The sequence below is a fragment of the Oryx dammah genome, unplaced genomic scaffold, assembly GCF_014754425.2.
Source record: "Oryx dammah isolate SB20612 unplaced genomic scaffold, SCBI_Odam_1.1 HiC_scaffold_7, whole genome shotgun sequence".
Lineage (NCBI taxonomy): Eukaryota > Metazoa > Chordata > Mammalia > Artiodactyla > Bovidae > Oryx > Oryx dammah.
In genome coordinates, this window is record NW_024070191.1 from 18,350,752 (window position 1) to 18,373,525 (window position 22,774).

The 22,774-nt window shown below is 42.1% G+C and overlaps 1 protein-coding gene across 2 annotated transcripts in view; it reads left to right on the top strand.

The window, feature by feature from the left end:
- Positions 1 to 22,774, top strand: part of MTUS1 (microtubule associated scaffold protein 1) — a 184,439-nt gene that overhangs the window by 42,693 nt on the left and 118,972 nt on the right. For both annotated transcript variants that reach the window (XM_040243143.1, XM_040243144.1), the window contains exon 2: positions 18,370 to 20,608. In XM_040243143.1, coding sequence (XP_040099077.1) covers positions 18,518 to 20,608 — 2,091 coding nt within the window. In that variant the 5' untranslated portion in view covers positions 18,370 to 18,517. The remainder of the gene's footprint in view (positions 1 to 18,369; positions 20,609 to 22,774) is intronic.

Below are 22,774 nucleotides of genomic sequence, written 5' to 3' on the forward strand. Positions count from 1 at the left end.
GTTTCTCAGTTGGTGCCAACTTCCCAAAGCTGATTAGCTCTGTTTTTCCTGCAGACATCCTTGTCGGACCCCTGACTTTCTGCTGCCCTAGAGGACACAGCCGTCACCTGGGCTTTTCCTGGGAGTCCTTCCTTTTTTCTCCTCTTGGACTTTCTGTTTCCTCCATGATACCCCTCTTTGGTTTAATTCCTCACGTTGGCAGCATTCCGCCTCTTGTAGATTTCCTGAGAAAACATGTAGGAGAGAGAAGTGTGAGGCTTTGTGCGCCTAAAGACCCTTTTATTCACACTCAAGTGGGATTCGTGGCTTGGCAGGATTGGAATTCCTATTTGAACATTTCTCTCAGAACTTTGAAGATATCACTTCATTTGTCTTCTAGCTTTCAGTATTAATATGGTAAAGTCTGCTATTCTGATACCTGGTCTTCTGTAAGTCCTTTTTTAAAAAATATTATTTATTTATTTTAATTGGAGAATAATTACCTTACAATATTGTGATGGTTTTTGCCGTGCATCAATATGCATCAGCCGTAGGATATATTTGTCCCCGCCGTCCTGTACCTTCCCACCTTCCTCCCCATCCCATCCCTCTCGATTGTCACAGAACACCAGCTTTGGTTGCCCTGGGTCGTACATCAAACTCCCCCTGGCAGTTTTGCATGTGGTATTGTGTATGTGTCAATCAATGCAACTCTCGTGAACCATCCCACCTTTCTCTTCTCCCACAGAGTCCGAAAGTCTGTTCTGTACCTTTGTGTCTCCTTTGCTGCCCTGCACTTAGAGTCATCGGTAACCGTCTTTCTAGACTCCATATATATGTGTGAAGATACGATATTTGTCTTTCTCTTTCTGACTTACTTCACACTGTATAATAGGCTCTAGGTTCATCCACCTCATGAGAACTGACTCAAATGTGTTCTGTAAGTCCTTTTCATAGCATGGAGTGATCCACAGGCATGACTCCAGACTGCCTAGGGTTGCCTCCTTCTAACTACACGACTACGGCAAGTTATGTAACTCTCTGTGCCTCAGTTTCCTCACATGTGAAGTGAGGATAATAGTACTTGATGCCTCTGAAAGCTTGTTTGTGGATTATACAAGAAGTATGTATGGTGCTTGGAACTGCTGTTTGTATGTAAGAGTCGTATAGTGGCTGCTATTTGTCGCTAAAATCTAACTTTTCTGAAACATCAGTGACATGCAGTGATCAAATCTTGTTCATTTATTGTGTAGAACAAACAATGTACCTCTTCAATCTGGAGGCTTTAGTTCATCAGCTCTAGGAAGAATTTGTATTATTTCTTTAATTATATTTTACTACAAAATTTTTATTTTCCCTCTTATAATACTATGAGTTGAATGCTGGATCACTTGGATGAATCTTTAATTTAAAAAAAAATCCTTTTTCATTTTTGTGAAAATTTCTGAATTAGTTTACATTTCTGAGCTAGTTTGTTAGATTATATCTTCTGAAATTTTTTATTATGACTTTCACATTGATTTCTGAGCATTCTTATATATCCTTATGTTTTTAAAAATAATTGCAGTGTTATCATGGATATATATTTCAGGCTATTAATTACAGATTTTCTAATTTTCTAATTTTCTCTTGCCAGCATGGCGTCAATTTCCTCTGATAATTTTTTTTATTATTTGTTTTTCTTTTATATCAGAATGTCCTCAAATACTGAGTTGATGCTTGGCTTCCTTTTTAAGGAAAAGCTCAGAAAACTGTCTTAGAGGCAGGGTTTACTCTGGGAGGCATGATAATGTGAAACCTTTGGTGTCAATATCTCTAGGTTTTTTTCTCTGTTCTTTCCAAGCATTGTTCTCTTGCAAAGAACAATCTTATCCTTTGCCTGGGCTGTTTAAGCCTGGCGATGATTAGCTTTTTATGGAGCTGTGGACAGGAAGTATGTTGGTAGTCCTACCATTTTATAGGAAAAATTTCACTTAAATTTCCCTGTTTGCACCCACCATGCCTTATCCTCACCCTCTTCTGGGTCTGGTGGCTCTAAATGGGGGTGTTTCACCCATTTCTTCTAAGATCATATGGCTGTTGCCAGAGTCAGGACAGTTGCCTAAATGTACAGGGTAGAAGTGGGGACCTGGGCGAAGGAGGTGTAAGGAGTGGATCCATACAGACAATTATAATTCCTTATAGCTCACTCATTGGAAAAGATCCTGATGCTGGGAAAGATTGAAGGCAATAGGAGAAGGGGGCGGCAGAGGATGAGATGGTTAGAGAGCACCACCCACTCAATGGACACGAATGTGAGCAAACTCTGGAAGACAGTGAAGGAAAGGGAAGCCTGGTGTACTGTGGTCCATGGGGTCACAAAGAGTCAGACACAACTTAGTGATTGAACAACAGAGAACTATAGATAGTCTCCCTATCACGAGCACTGCCTGCCCACCTTCTGTTGTCTGTGTGTCTAGTTCCTGGGTCCCTCTGGGTTTGTGCAGCCTGTCTGCCTTGCACCCTGCAGTATGTTCTTTGCAAACTTGTTTGACTTCTCTGTACTCTAGTAAGTCGTTTCTGTCCTCAGATATTGAGGTTTGTGATTAACCTGTCAAATAATAGTGGATTTTTTGTTATTCTTATTTTTTCCTTTGCAAGTAAACAAATATTTAAAAAATTGATTATAAGGATTTCAGACTAGGAAAAGAGTAAGCATGCTGTATCAAAGTCACATGACTTCATATGTGGAAGGATGACTTTGTATTTTGGGGAGAAGGGGGGAGGGTACTACTTGTGTTCATTTTTAGTTACACAATGAAACTTTCTTGGCCATGTTGCTTTGCTCATTGACACTTTTACCATAACTTTCTGTCACTTTTGGGTGATGGTGTGTGTGCATTGCTTTTGCCACCATCATCCTCAAGGTTAAGTCTGGCATTTGACTCTTTTATATCTGCTTGTGAGTTTCAGATGAAAAGAATTTGAAGCTTTGAGCTTAAATAGGAGTCTGTTCTTTTGATTTTTTATTGTTAAATTTATATGCATTGAAATTCTAAACTGAGGTATTAACCATCATATTTATAATAAAAAAGGTAACTCTCTTTCCACTGTTGTTGAAATTGTTAGTTGAATTGTTAGTTGCTACCTGGGTTAACTTTCCCAAAGGTAAAGATAGTTTTGGATTAAAACCAAGATCTTTACTTCAAATCATTTCTTTTCACTGCTACTCATCCATAAAGTGAAGGGCAGTTTAAACTTTTGCTGCCTTTACAAGCAGGGAGAGAAACATCTGGAGGAGCTATAATCTTTCTTGTCACTGGCGGTGCACCTGGAGTGCAGGTGTGTGTGGAAGAGGGCAGCAAGGATAGATTGTCACCATCTGGGCAACAGGAAGCACTTTGAGTGGATGGGTGAAGAGTCATTATTTTGCCCATTAGAGAGAAAAGGTATACTTATCTGGAGGCTGTGGCTATGGCAGAGGATTTGTGTTGCTGGCATGGGCTTCCCTGGTGGCTCAGATGGCTTGATCCCTGTTTTGGGAAGATCCCCTGGAGAAGGGAATAGCAACCCTCTGTAGTATTCTTGCCTGGAGAATCCCATGAACAGCGGAGCCTGGTGGGCTATAGTCCATAGGGTTGCAAAGAGTCGGACACAACTTAGGGCCCCATGTGTGATGCTCACTGAATGTCCCATAATTCTGGGGAAACAGCAGTACTACTGGGCAATGCTTATGCTCCAGGAAGGGTTAAAATGCCATTCCTAGGCTGCCTGGGAACCCAGTCATCATTTATGGGTGTGTGTGTTTAAAATAATGGAAACTGTTCTGAATTCCATACAACCAACCTGGAAAAGGACTTCAGTGATGCAACTGCTTTTCTAGAACAGACTTGTAGTAGTTTGTAACAAAAGTGACACAAACTACTTGGCTTAAATTGATAGAAACCTATTCTCAGAGCTCTGAAGGCCAGAAATTCAAAGTCAAGGTGTCAGCAGGACCTGCCCACCCGAAGCTTTTGGGGAAGGGTGCTTCCTTGCCTCTTCTATCTCTGGGTAGCCTCACTTGCTTGTCAATGTAAGTCTATAGTCTCTGCCTCCACTTCACGTGGCCCTCTTGCCCCTGTGTCTCTGTGCCTTTATATGGCATTTCTCTCTCTTTGCATGCTCCTTCTCATATACAGACACTAGTCTGATGTTGAATTAGGGCCCACACTAATGACTTTAATCTTGATTGCATTCATAGAGACCCTATTTCCAAATAATGCCTATTCGTCAGTCTCTTTTTGAGACACGCAATGCAACCTATAACAGCAGTTTAATAACAGGAGTTATGTTGGGCCTGCTCCAACAGACTAAGTCAGTCAAGCTTCCCAGAGAAAAGGAAAATATTTTTCTAAAGCATGTGATCTTAAAGAGTGGGCTAAACAACTGTAGTATCAAAAAGACCAATTGAAAAATGGGCAAAGGACTTGAACAGACATTTCTCTAAAGAAAATAAACAAATTGTCAGTATGCATGTGAAAAGATGCTCCACATACTGAGTCATTAGGCAAATACAATTCAGAGCCACAATGATATAGCTCTTCATACCCAATAGGATGGCCGTTATAGCTTAAAAAAATAAAAAAGAACAAAGGAATATGTTTTGGTGAAAATGTTAGTAAATTGGAACTCTGCATTGCTGGTGAGAATGAAAAATGGTACAGATGTTGTGGAAAACAGTTCTGATTCCTCAAAAAGTTAAATGTAGGATTACCATGTGAGCCAGCAGTTCCACTTGGTATATAGTCAACAGAACTGCAGACAGGGTCTCAAAGGAAGAGATCATCTGTATGCCATGTTCATGGCAATATTGTCCACAGTGGTCAAAGGGTGGAGGCAACCCAAGTGTCCATCCGTGGATACCTGGATAAATAAAATGTGGCTTATAAGTACAGTGGTATATTATTCAGCATTAAAAAAGAGAAGGAAATTTTGGCACATTCTGCAACAGTGTTGAACCTTGAAGACAGTGTGCTAAGTGACTCAAGCCGGTCACAAAATGACAAGTATAGTGTGATTCCTCTTCTATAAGGTACCTAGAGTAGTCAGATTCATAGACAATAGAACGCTGGTCACCAGTGGTGGGTGGCATGGGGAGAGGAGAATGGGGAGTGAGTGTTTAATGGGCACAGAGTCTCAGTTGGGAAAGATGAAAACATTCTGGAGCGGGGTTGCACAGTGTTGTGAGTATACTTAATGCTGTGTGTCTGTGTAGCCCGCCAGGCTCCTCTGCCCATGGGATTCTCCAGACAAGAATACAGGAGTGGGTTGCCACTTCCTTCTCCAGGGGATCTTCCCAACCCAGGGATCGAACTCACATCCCTCCCATCTCCTGCATTGGCTGGTGAGTTCTTTACCACTGAGCCAGCAGTGAAGCCCACTTATCGCTATATAACTGTACAATTAAGAAGGAAAAATGCTGTGCATATTGTACCACTGTTTTAAAAAGTGGACCTTGTAGAAGTCACAGATTTAAGCTAGGAACTAAAAGAAAAATAAAACTAGGTAACAATTCACTGAACTGTCCAGTAAGGAACACCTCTATTCTTGAGCTGGGTTCTGGACCAATGGAGGAGTAAGGCAGAGTCAGGTCAACTGGCCTTTAAACTATCAAATCACCCTTGTTAAAAGTCTTTTGGGAGGACAAGTTCCCACATGAGATAAGTGAGTGAAAGTCGGTCAGTTGTGTCTGACTCTGACCCCATGCACTGTAGCCCGCCAGGCTCCTCTGTCCATGGAATTCTCCAGGCAAGAATACTGGAGTGGGTTGCCATTCCCTTCTCCAGGGCATCTTCCTGACCCATGGAGTGAACCTGGGTCTCTTCCCTGTGGCAGGCGGATTCTTTACCATCTGAGCCACCAGGGAAACCTGAAGAGGGGTCCTAACAGCCCCCAGAACTCGGTTCTCCTGGTCACCGTAGGGCTGTCCTGGAGTGGGGGGTCCTGTGCTCCCCACAGGCCAGCTCACTCCCAGAAGACAGTGGGCAGAGCTCAGCCAAGCCTGACCCATCTGTTTGTCCCCATTTCTCCAGGCAGATATAATACTGTCCATCCTCACAGCAGCATGAAAGTAAAGGTCAGATTGACGCCGAGGATGGACTGAGCTCCCATGTGAAGGGAACAGATTCTCCTCCAGCCTCTCTGCTTCTGGGTCTCTTCACACATTGTACTTTGAATCTAACCCATGGTTAACCAGGGCCTTGCTCATACCCTCAAGGGGCTGCTCCCCAGTGAAACCGCTCTCCCTTTGGGTACTTTTCTAGCACATCTGGGCATCTGGGCAGAGAGTTTGGAGGCTCTGATGGGTGCATTAATTACATCGACTCTGGCCACTCTGTACCTGGGGCTTAATTTTACTTTCCTCTTTCTAATCTCAGATGGTATAAAGCCATGTTGTCCCACAAAGTACAGTGAGTTCCCATGACAGAGTTAAATTGCCAATAACGTGTGTGTGTCTGTGTGTGTGTGTGTGCGCATGCTTAGTCGTGTCTGACTCTTTGTGACCCCATGGACTATAGCCCCCCAAGCTCCTCTGTCCATGGGGTTTCTCAGGCAGGAACACTGGAGTGGGTTGCCATGCCCTCCTCCAGCGGACCTTCCTGACCTAGAGATTGAACCCACGTCTCTTGTGTCTCCTGCATCACAGGCAGATTATTTACAACTGGGCCACCTGGGAAGGCTGCCAATAATCCAGGACGATGCCTAAATTTTATTATAAACCTCTACCACTGTCATGATTCTAGGGGAAAGTTAATTGTAGAATTGCCTAACTTTGCAAGTTAAAGTTCAAATATGTTACAGAAGTGAAAGTTCAAAGTCAAATGTTCATGGCCCTTTCATATATTCATTAACTCAACAGTTTGTTTATTGAAAATCCACTCTGTGTACTCTTCCAAGTGTTGGGGATATTTTGGTGAATAAACCAGACCCAAGGGAGAAGAAATCCTGTCCTTCTGGAGCTTGCTTTCTGGAGACTTTGAATTAAAAGACCAGAATTCAGTTTCAGTAAATATCCTTACCGGTATCTGGGGCTTCCTAGGTGGCTCTAGTGGTCAAGAACCCGCCTGCCAGTGCAGGAGACACAGGTTCAATCTTTGGGTCAGGAAGATCCCCAGAGAGGGCATGGCAACCCACTCCAGTGCTCTTTCCTGGAGAGTTCCATGGACGGAGAAGCCTGGCGGGCTACAGTCCATGGGGTCGCAAAGAGTCAGACACGAGTGAAGCGACTTAGCACACCAGTATCTTACTCAGGTTCTGTCAGGCTAAAGTGGTCTCAGAATCTAGATGGACTTCATGTTCTTCCAGAAAACACAGCCTGAGTTCTTCATAGGAAGGGCCGTCATTCCTGCCAAGTTGTTAGTTCAGCAGCCAGAGTGTGAAGGGCACACAAGTGACCCTGGTATCATCTTGTCCCTTTCCCCCCTTCCCAAACTACCACATTCTGAAAACAACCCAATCGCCTAACCCTGAGATAGTAATACAGGGAAAGTTTATCCAAGCTGTAGTTTCTAAAATGGTTTCTAAAATGTTTCTGAAGGTCACTGCTCTGTACTAGGAAAGCCCCCACCTAGGACACGCCTTGCCCTCTCTTTTAAGCAGACATTTTCATATTTGTGCTAACAGCTTATTGCTTATACCTCTTTTCTGGATTTACTTAAATATAAGAAACCTGAGGCTTATGGAGGATTTACTCCTTGTATTTAATTATCTAATCAAGGAGGAATTGGAAACACTTTGGGGTGTGTCTGTGTGTTGGGGGGCTGGGGTTGTGATTCTTGAAACTTCTGAAAACCCACATGGATTCCTGTTCACCAAAGCCCATCCACATTCCCACATTGTCTCTGAATGTGTCTGTTTGTTGCTCAATGGCTAAATCATGTCCGACTCTATGTGACCCCAAGGACTGAAGCACTCCAGGCTCCCCTGTTCTTCCCCATCTCCTTGTGATTGTTCAAACTCATGTCCGTCGAGTTGGTGATGCCATCCAACCATCTCGTCCTCTGTTGTCCCCTTCTCCTCCTGCCCTCCCTGTTTCCCGGCATCAGGGTCTTTCCCAGTGAGCCGGCTGTTTGAATCATGTGGCCAAAGTATTGGAGCTTCAGCATCAGTTTTTCCAGTGAATATTCAGGGTTGATTTCCTTTAGAATTAATTGACTGGTTAGAATGGAATTGGGGGTGACTTGTCTAGCACCACCTGCCAGATCTGTTGCTAACAGATGAAAGCCAGAAACATTCTCGTTTTCCGTGGGGCACACAGGAATCTTCTGCTTTGCTGTCACGAGCGAGGCATGTATTCTGTAGACCACCAAAGTCTGAAAGGGCCATCACGACTCTCTTCCCTACAGTTGTACTTGAGTCTCACCCGAGCTTCCCGCCAGCTGTCTCCTGGGTCTGCTGGAGCCTCTGCTTTCGCCCATGTCTGCCAGGCCCTGTTCGAGGTCCAGCTGGGTGCCCCGCACGGAGAGGCCGCCTACGAACAGCCTGCCCTCAGGCCTCTACCCAAGTGGCTTTGTTTCAGACGGGGGTCCCTGGCCCCGTGCTCTTCAAGATGCAGACTAGTGCAGCCTCCTTCCCCGGAGACAGCCAGTCTCCCACGGACCCATGCGCTGGAGCTGCTCACTCAGGTCAGAAGAATGTAGAGTTTTAGGCTTAAAGCCTCTCGCCCAGTCTGTGTTATTTGAAACCAATCTTCCAGCTGAAAAAGTGAGCTGGATTACAAGCTCACTGTTGTGTTAGTCGCTCAGTCCTGTCCAGCTCATGAACTGTAGCCCACCAGGCTCCTTTGTCCGTGGAGTTTTCCAGATGATAATACTGGAGTGGGTTGCCGTTGGATTACAGGATAGAGGCTGCAGCTGCCAGTGTGATAAAACCTCTGGCAGTGCCTTGAGCCTAAGTACCGTCCGCTGGGGCCAGGGCAGGAGCCCCAGCTTCCCCACATGGGTTTTACTCCCACACACGTTACCCCTTCTTAATTTCTGATGGTGTGCTGCCTAGTGTGACATATTTACAGTTTTAAGAGGGCTCAATAAATAATACCTTGTTTTTTGAGACGGTGATTCAGATGGCTGAGCTGATGGTTACAGTATAGATGCTCTCCTGCAGTGGTGTGTGAAAAAGCACAGTCCAAAGCCCCACGAGCTTCGTTGGGTTGCCACAGCCACTGCAGCCCTTCCTGGGGGATTCTGTCGCTGCCCCCTCACGCCGACCTCCCGCCACCCCATCCAGCCACCGGGGGCCCACTCCAAAAGCGTGGGCTCTGCTCCAAAGAGTGGCCAACACATGGTCAGGGTGAGCTGCTGATTCTCGGATACTCTCCTTCTTCCTCTCTCTGGTTATGAACCATCTGAGAAATAGGAAACAGAGTAAGGTGGCTAGATGATTACAGGTGAATTACATTTTTAGGTGTCCCTCCACTGTAGGGCAGAGGAACAGAATAGAGCTTGTGTGCTCTATGGGCAACGGGGCTGAGACTAGGGTGAAGAGAGTGAGGCCGGAAAAACCTCGGTGATCAAGATAAATATTTAATGCACTATTTTAAAAAATCAGAATGGTAAGAGAAAAGCATAAACAAAATCTCAAATTTAAAATGAAGATAGAGTCAGCATTACTGACTTTTTGCTTGCCTCAGGGTCCAGTGGGGGCTGTTACTGAGTCTGTCTTAAATTCAGTGCCCAAGGCAAATGCCACCCTCATCATTACTAGTCCTAACCCAGCTGGTTCCTCTGAATTTGTGGAATCCAGTCACATTCCTGCTTCCGGATGGAATGAGTAAAAGCACAGAAGAGGGGCAGGAATGTTGCATTAACTGAACTCCCTCCACGTGGAAGGAATAAACTCAAGGAGGATTTAGAAGCAACGTAAACTCTGTGACTATAAAAAAATTTTCCAGTTATTTTCTATAGAGGGTGTATTAGCTGTCTGAGCTGCTAGTTCACTTCAGTAGTGTCTGGCTGTTTGCGACCCCATGGACTGTAGCCCCCAGACTCCTCTGTCCATGGGATTCTCCAGGCATGAATACTGGAGTGGGTTGCCATGCCCTCCTCCAGGGGATCTTCCCAACCCAGGGATCGAACATGAGTCTCCTGCATCAGCAGACAGGTTCTTTACCACTGGTGCCATCTGGGAAGCTGAGAGGAAAGAGCAAAAGCATAAATGAAGGGTTCAAAAGTAGGAAATATCTGTTTTGGAGAACAAACTATAAAGTTGGATGTGAGGCTCACTGCTTCTGACCGACGAGTTCCTGTATCGATCTGGTTGACTCGGTGGGCCGTCTTTGCTCCGTGCGCCCTGCTACATCCTGCTTCTCCAAGGATGGTCCATGGCCCAGAAGTTTCAGCATCACCAGGGAGATGGATACAAAATGCAGACTCTCAGGCCCCACCAGTGATCCACTGACTCAGTCTGCGTTTTTTCACAAGCAGCCCGATTGATTTGTATCTCTTTTCTAAATTATTGAAAGTTCTTTTTTTTTAATTTTTATTTTTACTTTATTTTACTTTACAATACTGTATTGGTTTTGCCATACATTGACATGAATCCGCCACGGGTGTACATGAGTTCCCAATCCTGAACCTGTTCAATTTTGTTGTGGAGCATCTATTGTTTTCATTAAAAAAAAAAAGTTTTTATTTTGTACTGGAATATACCTGATCGACAAAGAATGCTGTGTGAGCTGCGGATGATCAGTCCTGTGAAGGCACTCAGTCACACATGTGCATGTATTAATTCTCCCCCAAGAGCTTCCCAGGCAGTGGTAAAGAATTTGCCTGTGATGCAGCAGAAACCAGAGAAGCTGATTTGATCCTTGGGTGGGGAAGATCCCCTGGAGGAGGAAATGGCAACCCACTCCAGTATTCTTGCCTGGAGAATCCCATTGACAGAGGAGCCTGGTGGGCTATAGTCCACGGGGTCACAGAGTCAAACACGACTGAGTGTGCGCGTGCACACACTTTGTCGCAGTTGGTTATCCATTTTAAATATAGCAGTGTATATATGTCTGTCCCAAACTCCCTAACAAACCCTTCCCCCTATGCGTCCTCCCTGGCAACCATAAGTTCATTAAGGAATGTCATCTGATATTTCTCCTTCTCTGTCTGACTTACTTCACTCAGTATGATACTCTCTAGGTTTATCTGGTTCCAAATAGGAAAAGGGGTACGTCAAGGCTGTAGATTGTCACCCTGCTTATTTAACTTCTATACAGAGTACATCATGAGAAACACTGGGAAGAAGCAGAAGCTGGAATCAAGATTGCTGGGAGAAATATCAATAACCTCAGATATGCAGATGACACCACTCTTATGGCAGAATGTGAAGAGGAACTAAAAAGCCTCTTGATGAAAGTGAAAGAGGAGAGTGAAAAGGTTGGCTTAAAGCTCAACATTCAGAAAACAAAGATCATAGCATCTGGTCCCATCACTTCATGGGAAATAGATGGGGAAACAGTGGAAACAGTGTCAGACTTTATTTTTTGGGGCTCCAAAATCACGGCAGATGGTGATTGCAGCCATGAAATTAAAAGACGCTTACTCCTTGAAAGGAGGGTTATGACCAATTTAGATAACATATTCAAAAGCAGAGACATTACTTTGCCCACAAAGTTCTGTCTAGTCAAGGCTATGGTTTTTTCAGTAGTCATGCATGGATATGAGAGTTGGACTGTGAAGAAAGCTGAGTGCCAAAGAATTGATGCTTTTGAACTGTGGTGTTGGAGAAGACTCTTAAGAGTCCATTGGGCTGCAAGGAGATCCAATCAGTCCATCCTAAAGGAGATCAGTCCTGGGTGTTCATCGGAAGGAATGATGCTAAAGCTGAAACTCCAGTGCTTTGGCCACCTGATGCGAAGAGTTGACTCATTGGAAAAGACTCATGCTGGGAGGGATTGGGGGCAGGAGGAGAAGGGGACGACCGAGGATGAGATGGCTGGATGGCATCCCAGACTCGATGGACGTGAAACTCTGGGAGTTGGTGATGGACAGGGAGGCCTGGCGTGCTGCGATTCATGGGGTTGCAAAGAGTCAGACACGACTGAGTGACTAAACTGACTAAGGTTCATCCGTGTTGCTGCAAATGGCATTATTTCATTATTTTTAATTGTAGCTTTCATTTTTAAATTTACTAAACCAACTCTAGATTCCTTCTGGAGAAGGAAGAAAAGCCATTCCTTTAAATGGCTTCACTGAAAACTGTTATGCTGTTACAAAACCAGCAAGTAGGTATGCTGGTACTTGGTTCCTAGATGTAAAGATGTTCTTTACTAAACTCAGGGCTTGAATGCATGTGTCTTTTTTTTTTTTTTTTTACCATAAGTTGAACATTAGATAATACTTTGGGTTTTAAAGCCCAGAGAACTGAACTACAGTTGTAATTAGTGAGTTCTTAAAAAGTTGATTGACCTAATTTTATGATTTAAAGCTGTAAATTATAGCTGTATTTGTATTAACTGGTATGCTGTGTGTTAACATAAATAAGAAGTAAAGTTCTTTATGGCTACAAAGCAATGTGACTTGTGGAAACATAGTATTTCATAATTATATGGGATTCAAGTTTAGCTGTATTAAGTGCAAACTATTGGATTTGACATTGCAGGGTCATTGGAAAATGTAGAAGATACCTACCGATGTGTTAGCCTCTTCTGAGTTTATAGTTCAGGTGACAAATAAAACATATAACTATTGTGTTATCTAACAGTAAACAGCCATTAGTAACTAATTTGGTCCAGCCATGTAGTTTATTTCTTAGAAGTGGTTTTGTCATTTGTAAAATGAGGAAATTTGAATTGAATCTCTAAAATGTCCTCCAGTATTAATGATAATGAATTCAACTATATGATAATGAACTTTTATCTTTGGGGAACTAATAGCCATTCTTCTTAAGCTAAGATTTAGAGAGCAACCTTGTGTGTTTTCTAAATATGCTGAAATAGCTCACTTCTTGTACCAGTAGTGCTTTTCACTGAACATTTCTTTTATGACCTATCATATTTGACCTTACAGATAATTACATAAATTAGTATTTTGCTAATCTTTTTTTCAAGAGGAGCTCCCCTATCTTATTCCCAAATCTTAGTAAGTAGAGAATTTGTTCTCTCTCATCCAAATTGTTTTTGGAAAAAGATCTCCTTATTTTCCCAGATGGCTCTCTTAGAAAGGAGAGCGAAGTTAATCATTCTACTTTGTTCTGATAGATAATGCTACTGAAAGACAGCTTGAGAAATTAACCCTTTGGGTGAGAATGATTTAGTCCAACCTCCTCTCTGTTTTTTAAGCATCTTTAATTTTGCTTTAGTTAAAAAAAAAGTTCCCAAGGTAGTAACTTTAAAGGCTTTATAAATTACATTGTAATCATAGAAATATAAAGACATTTCTTCATGCGTCAGGAGAGATTAAGGCAAAGAATATGAGATTAGGTCAGAGAATGAGTTCTATGTGATATAAATTTAGGTACTATTTTTTTTTAAGATTTATTTTTGTTTATTTTATTTTTGGCTGTGCTGGGTCTTCATCGCTAAACACGGGCTTTCTGTAGGTGCAGCGAGTGGGGCTACTCTCTTGCTGCGGAGCACAAGCTCTAGGCTGTGCAGGCTTCCTCAGTTGTGGCTCCTGGACTCTAGAGCTCAGGCTCTAGGGTTGTGGTGCCGGAGCTTACCTGCTGCCTCGAGGCATGTGGAGTCTTCCCAGACCAGGGATTGAACCTGTGTCCCCTGCATTGACAGGCGATTCTTTAACCACTGGACCATCAGTGAAGTCCTCCTATTCTTTTTTAAGTTGGAGTATAATTGTTTTCCAATGTTGTGTTTCTGCTGTACATCAAAGTGAATCAGATACACGTGTGAGTGTATCCCTCCCTCCTGAGCCTCTCTCCTGCACCCCCCGCCCGCCCCTCTAGCCATCACAGAGCTGGGCTCCCTGGGCTCCGCAGGAGCTTCCCACCAGCTGTCTGTTTCACACATGGTAGTGGGTGTATGTCAGTGCCGCTCTTCCTAAGGCAGGAGGGGATGAAACTGGCCATAATACAACAAGGCTAACTTTTCTTTTTTTTTTTTTTTACAAAATTCCTGAGGGAAGGCTGGTCAACTCTCTCCTGCCCAGGGCTGTAGCTCCTTAGTGGTGATGTCTTGAAGCTATTTTTTTCTTTAGTGAATGTTGAGGTTAATCTTCCAACTAATCCTGAAGCTGATAAGCTTACTGCAGAATTCGTGTGGTATTCACGTCTCTGTACCTCTAATTCTTTACTCTTATCTGCTGGTATCTATTCTTATCTAAAAGTAGGAAAAATGAAGTAAAGTGAAGTTGCTCAGTGACTCTTGCGACCCCATGGACTGTAGCCTACCAGGCTCCTCTGTCCTTGGAATTTTCCAGGCAAGAATACTGGAGTGGGTTGCCGTTTCCTTCTCCAAGGGATCTTCCCGACCCAGGGATCGAACCCAGGTCTCCCACATTGTAGGCAGGTGGTTTTACCATCTGAGCCGCCAGGGAGGTCTTTTTTAGGGAGGTGTGGTGGGTTGGTTTTTTTTTTTCCTCACTGCATGCCTTCCAGGATCTTCATTCCTTGACCAGGAATTGAACCCAGAGCCATAGCAGTCCTAGCCACTGTACGGCCAGGGAACTCCCTGTGGTATTTATTTATTTATTTTTTGATAGCTTTGTTCACTGAGTTTGAGATTTCTTTTTTTGTATCTGTGAATTTAAAAAATCATAAACCCAAGTATGCTGAACAGTCATGTGAGAATTGATGGGTTCTTTATTTTCCTATTAGCCTTTGTAATCTACTGACTTAAATCTAAAAAATTTAATCTTACCTTTAGTGGAATTTCACAACTGTTAGAAATATTTTAGTATTCCAGTAACACGGGAAAATTTTGGGGAGACAATGCTGAGCAAAATGCACAAGCTTTAAAAGAAAACTCAGGTTATATATGCATATTAATATATACGTTATTAATAATCTGCCTTTTTTTAAGATTAATGATTTGACAGACTATATCAAGAGCCCCAAAAAGTCACATCCTTTGACTCAGTGATGCTGTTGTTCTCAGGAAGTTTTTCCAAAGGAATCAATAACAGGTAGTCAAAGACTACAAAAATATTTCAGTTCAGTTCAGTCGCTCAGTTGTGTTGCTCTTTGCGACCCCATGGACCGCAGCACTCCTGGCCTCCCTGTCCATCACCAACTCCCAGAGTTTACTCAGATTCACGTCCATTGAGATGGTGATGCCTTCCAACCATCTCATCCTCTGTTGTCCCCTTCTCCTCTGCCTTCAGTCTTTCCCAGCATCAGGGTCTTTTCAAATGAGTCAGCTCTTCGCGTCAGGTGGCCAAAGTATTGGAGTTTCAGCTTCAGCATCAGTCCTTTCAAGGAATATTCAGGACTGATTTCCTTTAGGATGGACTGATTGGCTCTCCTTGCAGTTCAAGGGACTCTCGAGAGTCTTCTCCAACACCACAGTTCAAAAGCATCAATTCTTTGGCGCTCAGCTTTTTTTATGGTTCAACTCTCACATCCATACATGATACTGGAAAAGCCATAGCTTTGACTAGATGGACCTTTGTTGGCAAAGTAATATCTCTGCTTTTTAATATGCTATCTAGGCTGGTTATAGCTTTCCTTCCAAGGAGTAAGCGTCTTTTAATTTCATGGCTGCAGTCACCATCTGCAGTGATTTTGGAGCCCCCCCCAAAACAAAGTCTGTCCCTGTTTCCATTGTTTCCCATCAATTCATGGCAAACAGATGGGGAAACAGTGACAAACAGTGGAAACAGCAAAAATATTTAGTCCAGTGCTATTTATAAGTAAATAATATTTAATAATAAAACTAGAAACAATCTAAACAGAGAATGACATGTAACTCATGTTGTAAATTAAGGCTTCCCTGGTGGCTCAGTGGTAAAGAATCCGCCTGCCAACGCAGCAGATGTAGGTTCAGTCCCTGGATCTGGAGGATCCCCTGGAGAAGGAAGTGGCTACCCAAGCCAGTATTCTTGGCTAGGAAATCCCATGAAAAGAGAAACTTGGCGGGGCTACATACAGTCCATGGGGTCGGACACAACTTAGTGACTAAACAACAGCAAAGTGGTGTAAATTATCCTTTGTACATTTATTTTAGAATAATTTGAGATGGCTTGACATACAACCCATTTTCTTTATTCTTTTGCAATTTTTAAATCATATTTTATATACTTTGGAAGCGGGAGCTCAGGAAGTGAAACCTCTATCAGTTGACTTTAATGAATCTGTTTATATAGACAAATAACTTCTATGATTTGTGTTCAATTCTGTTTGTAGCACTCCCATTTGCTTATACCAGGGTTTCTGGTATGCCTTCATGGAAGCATAAAGTTTCAGCATATTTAGTGCTTTGTGAAATCAGCCCCCCCCCCCAGCCCCGCCACACACACAAAGCTAAAATATGAATACATGGACTTTCCTTTTCATTTAGCTTGAACCTGTTTTATACTTGAGGATTAAAAATGTTAATTTGTGTTTCATAAAATCTTTTATTAAGGTGCTGCCCCCAAATCTATTATTTTAGTAATTTATTTTCTAACTAAGGAGCTACAGTGGGAAAAAAAGACATTTACATTTTCTATTAGTATAGAAAGTTGTATTTTCTATAGAATTCTACTTCTGTTTCTGTTAGTATATGAGTTATATAGCACTTATTCTGAGATCAGAGTCTCTTGGTTGCATGTGTTGGTGTGCACGGACATGCGTGCTGTTGAGATAAACATTGAGGCCTTTCTTCGTGCCCCCAGTAAAGGCTGGTTTCAGCATTCATGGCAGGAAACACAGAGCCCTGTTAGTGGAGATGCTGATCGTTTCAGTTCTTCCCTTGTTCCTATTGTCCGGGTTGTATTTAGGTCACTGAAGTATGTTTGAATACAGAGGAAAGATTGAAAGTTAGAAAAATGAGATCTACTCTTAATTTGCAATTTTCTAGGTTACAGAATGTCATTGTTTTCCCCTGATGGATATTTTGTTTCTTCAGAACAGCACCATGATACCCAACTGACAGTACCTACCAAGATGAGCAAGTCAGTTCAAACCAATGTCTATCTGTGTGACTTATTTGCAGTCTTAGCTTAAATATTTGGGCCTTTCTTAAGCACTTCAGTTTAACCAAAAGCGTAATAAGGTTTTAGTTATTTACAAAATCCTTGAATTTGAAAGCTTTCGCGGGTTGTTTTTTACGATTTTTTTTAGCACTCAACTGGATTGTTTTAGTGTATTCAGACCCCTTTGCGGGCAGTCACCACAGTCTTAGCATTTGTAGCATTTTCATTACTTTCAAAAAGAAACATGCTCCAGTCAGCAGCCACTCCTCATTCTCTTCCCTCCTGCCCCTTCTTAGCCCTAGAGAACCCCCCATCTGCTTTCTATAGATCTGCCTACTCTGGACATGTCATGGAAATGGTGTCATACCACATGTGGTCTTTTGTGACCGGCTTCTTATACTTTGTAATTTTTGCTTATACTACCTCTTATTTATAATATTTGAAGTCTTAACATTGATTCCATGTTGTAGCACATACCAGTCAATACTCCATTCCTTTCTCTTGCTGAAAAATATATTTCATTGCATGGATATATAACATTTTGTTATCTGTTTACCAGTTAGTAGACCAGTGGCTTGCTTTCACTTTTGGACTATTGTGAATAATGTTTCTATTACAAATCATGTACTATTGTGTATAAATTTTTGGACATAAATTTTTCTTTTTAGTAGATATGTCAGAGTAGATTTGCTGTGTCATACGGTAACTCAGTTTAACATTTTTTGGTACTTGCAATAGAATACCACTTTAACTATGAAGAATCAGTGGCTTTTGTTTTCAATTTTGAAGTGCATTATGTTTGAGATTCACACTGAAAGCAGGGGAAAGAGAAATACTGGTGCCCTGAGTCTTCATCAATATTCAGCCGTTTTTTTCTGTGCCTTGCCTAGTCTATCTGGTAATCACCCTCCAAGGAGACAGTAGGGGGCCCTTCTGAAAGTGAAAAGGGCATTCTTTATAATTATATTGGGATGATAAGCATAAATTGGGACCATCCTAGGCAAATTAAAACCAGTGGTCAATTCTCAACCAAAAAGAAAGAAAACCTATTGTCAGATTTGGCGTCCTTCTCTACTGCGATGAGTTAGGGAGGGGACAGTTTAAACAGCATCTTGCCTCTGTCTTCCGTTTTGCCCATTTCCTCAAATGAAAAACTGTGTTTGAAAAGAGGTTGAGTCTGTAGCTAATATCTTAATTTCCTATGTCCTTAGCTGCAGATTTTAAATGTAAAAATAAGGCAATTGAAATTAATCAAACAATGACTTGTTGATTTTTCTAATGTTCACTTGAATGTGAAACATTTTGTTTCTTCCAGGAACCAACAAACCATTTCAACTGCAAAGCATCTTAGACTGAGAAACTTTCAACTGTGCTGAAAAACCGAAGACAAATTTTCCTTCCCTCTCATTTGAAAGGGCTTAAAAAAGAAATAAAACGGCAGAGGTTTAAAGTTAATACTCAGGATGAATGATGATAATTCAGATGGCAAGACAGAAGATGAACTGCAATCCTTATTTATCTGTGATAAAAATGGAAACACATATGCATGCAACCAAAAATCACCACCTACCCAAAACGCTTCAACCAATAATGTGAGTTGGCATTGCGCCAACCCAGATGGCATGGTGGTTGATTATGAAACTGGCTCTGATGTGGATATTGGTGAAAACATTTCTTTAAACCCTCAGTGTGTTGAAGTACACGATCACCAAAAGTCTTCAAGTAATTTCATCAGTGAGGAGGCATTAGAGGTGCACACGGATGCCACGTGTCCATCTTTTGCACATGTTGTAAATACAGCGGAACCCAAACATTTGCATAGCAGTTGTCATTCCCTAGGATCGTTGAATCAGAGTGTTGAGACATCTCTAACTTTTGTATGGAAAACTAACGATGATTTGAACTGTACAGACAATCCTACTGCCTTACTGCTCAACCAGACTTTTGACATAAAAGTGGATAATGTTAACTGTACCTTCTTAACACACGATACCACTGGAAAAAGTCAGTCTTTGCCTACCACTGCAAGCCTGCAGCCAACCAACACGAGAAGCATAAATACATCTTTATCCTGTTCCATTCTTCCATCTTCCCATTCTGATAAGATACATGTAAGAGAAACAAGTTGTGATCGAGAGAGCTTTGAAAATTCTCAAGCTGCGGCATCACAGGCCCAGGACACAACTTACACAGTATTTTCTGACATGGTGATGCAAATTGATGTTGTTGTTCCAGATACTGAAAATCAGTGTCACCATTCTTCGGGAAAGGTTGCCAGTGAGTACCCAGATGGAGCACAGCAAAGAAGAGGCAGAGAAAAGGAGATACAAGCTCTAACACAGGTTTCTGATGGCATGGATGTTCCCAGTGGGTCTGTATTACAAGAGTTCTTTTGTCCATCTAAAGATGAACCAAATAGGGAGACACATTCACAGAGCTCATATGGGCAAAAGGAAATGCGCCAAAATGTGAAAGAAACAGTGTCCAATTGTCTTATAGATGATGAATGCCCTTTACTGGTGCCAGCTGTCAATAAAAGCAAAACCCAAGTGCTGGGCCCAAAACACCAAGTCACTGTGACTAAAGACACACCAACCGCCTCCAATGAAAAGCATTTGGGAACCCAAAATCGTACCATAGAACTGATACCGAATAGCCTGCCAGGACAAAAGGAAGCGTCACTACTTGAGCTGACTTGGAATGCAGATGATATGGTCATCAGTACAGATAACAGAATTTGCATGTCCACGCCAGTCCTTGAACCTATGAACACGACCTTTCCTGTCTCACCTGTTGAAGGTGTGGAGGAAAGTAGCAAAGTGCAGTCGAGTAATCGAGAGCTCCGATGTTTACCAAATTTGAAGGCGACACCAATGATTGTGTCAAAACTTAACCTAGGAAAATCAACCACCAAAGCAAATAGCCCCCTAGGCAGCAAAGTTCGAAAAACCAAAATTATAAGTTACCCAAGACCAAACTTCAAGAACATTAAAGCAAAAGTTGTATCCAGACCCGTGTTGCAGCCCAAGGACCCTGCTCTATCAAAGGCTGCACCCAGACCTCAGTTAACTGGTGCCTCATCTCCCTCATCAGTGTCTTCCTCAAGACAGTCAACAGGTTTAAGCAAAACAGCAACATATGACTTGAATGCAGACCCCAAAGCAGAAATTCCAATAAACAAGACACATAAGCAGCAGTTTAATAAACTGATTACGAGCCAGGCTGTGCATGTTACAACTCATTCTAAAAATGCTTCACACAAGAAGCATCCAAGAACAACATCTGCCATGAAATCAAATCAGGAAGATGTTGACAAAGCAAGTTCTTCCAATCCAGCGTGTGAGACTGGGTCTGTGGCTGTGGTTTTTCAGCTCAAAGATGAGCTCCCTGTGAAAATGGAAAGCACAGAAGGCTTGGAAGTGCCCTCTACTTCCCACATGGATAGGATTAGCCCTGAAAAGAAGGGTGAAGAAGAAAATGGGACACCAGTGGCAAAACAGGAGCTAAAAAAGGAAATCCTGAGCGAGACCTCTGCCTTTGGTTCTCTGTTTTTGGTAAGTGAAATTTCTGCCTGCTTCAGGAAGTGAGAGTGGAAACAGCAGGGTGGATTAGCAATTGGTTCCCCTTTAATAGTGAATAATATTGCTGAACTCTGTGTGCAGATTTGCTTTCAAGTATTGCAGTATTACTAATTAATTTTTAGTCAGTACATTTTAGGGTGTTCATTGGTTATATGCATATTGGGAAAAAAATCTCAATTTCAGTATTTTTTTTTTTGAGCATCAATATTCCTTTTAATAGTAAGTTGAAAGGACAAATTACTTTAATGTTTTCGTATAATTAGTTGTTTGAAGTTAGATACCTGGTTGGATTTTATATTTATAAAAAAAAACAAAAACATTTTTTATGAACTTTGAACTGTATCGGACCACAGTTGAGAAATGTCTCAGCAGTGCTGGTAAACAGAGTTAATATGAAAATAGCTCCTGGGCTCCTCTGAGGAAGCCAGTCCGGGCAGTGGAGCCCCCCCGGTGAACAGGATTCTGGATGCTGCCTCTGATCAGCTAATGTGATCAAGTAGTATTTTGAGACACAGAGATGAAAGGATTGGGCCAGTAACTGTCTGAGATCTCTTGCTGTCCTAATATATTGGCCCCTGATACTAAAAGAAAACCCACTGTATTTTGTATGGTGAAAAGGCAATATTTTTTTATGGCACTTGACAGATATTTGGGTGTTCGATTTAAATAGGAATTCACGTGCAGTTCAAGATTATTTTTCATTAAGCATGTATATATCTATTTATTTTAAACTTTCAATTTTATATTTGAGTATAGCTGGTTAACAATGTTTCAGGCGGACAGCAAAGGAGCTGTAGACATTAAACATGTATGTAATGTTTGCCTAGAGCGTGAAGAAACTAGATTTCGGAGTTTTAGAAACATTTCAGAGGCTAGTCTTGGGCTCTGTGTGTTTGTCCTTGGTCCTGTTTTTGATCGTGGGCACTGGCATGCATTTTCAGCCCATGTAGGGCTTTTCTTGGGCTTCTGTCCTATGGGTCAAGAGTGGATGTGGGTGCCAGGTGCCAGGGAAGGAAGGCAGCTGTGAGTCATCTGTGTGAAGGACACCCGTCTGAAGGAATGAAACATGTATGGTTTGAAGTGTTGAAAGGCCGTTGTGTTTTCAGGGCTTCTCTACTGGCTCAGATGGAAAAGAATCCACATGCCAACACAGGAGACCATGGGTTTGATCCCTGGGTTGGGAAGATGCCCTGGAGGAGGGCATAGCAACCCACTCCAGCATTCTTGCCTGGAGAATCCCATGGACAGAGAAGCCTGGTGTGCTACAGTCCATGGGGTCACAAAGAACAGGACATGACTGAGCAACTAACAATTTCACTTTTCAGGGAACATCAGGAATTCTTAGGTCCTGTTAGAGACAGTCTTGAGCTAGGTCAGCTTAGAGATGCTTTAGCTTTTATAATAAATCTTTTTAGAAAGAATGGCACACCACAGTGATGCCTGACTACTGAGACTGTCCATTATTTCAAAACTCAGGCGTTTATTTTTTTAACTTCTTTTGAAATCAAACTTAGGAAACTCATTGTATACAATTTTTAATTTGATACTTTGCTAAATTAAATGATACGCTGTGGTAATGCTAAGAAACATTCTTAGTTTGCTATTTCTAGATACATATGCATGAAAACAATAGAATTATTCCTCCTTGATTTATGGGAAACTTTTAAATTGTGCATTGATCACCAACTGCCTCCCAAATCCTAGCATAAAGTTTCTTTAAATAACATTTGCTTTGACTATAAATTGGTTGTGTAATTTTGAAATGAAAAACTTTTCTGATCCGTGCATCATGTAAGTCGGCATTTTATTTTCCACATGCGGAAAGAAATCCTGTTTTTTCAGGCTGATGATGTGGTATAGAAATAAGGTGATAGAATAATCTGATTCAAATGGATCCCAGTGTATCTTGGAGAAGAAGCGCTTTTCATCTTAGAAATCTTGCAGTAGGATTTCCATATTTTTAGCCCTGACATGTTTACTTACTGAGAAATACTACAAACTCATTCGGGCCCCGCCCCCCCGCCATGGTAATGTTTTATGCGCAGTTCTCTCCAATATCCCTATTCACTGCTTACACATTTCTGTGTGTCACAGGGCAGGGGCTGGCCAAATTGCCACTGGCCACAGGCTTTGTCCCTA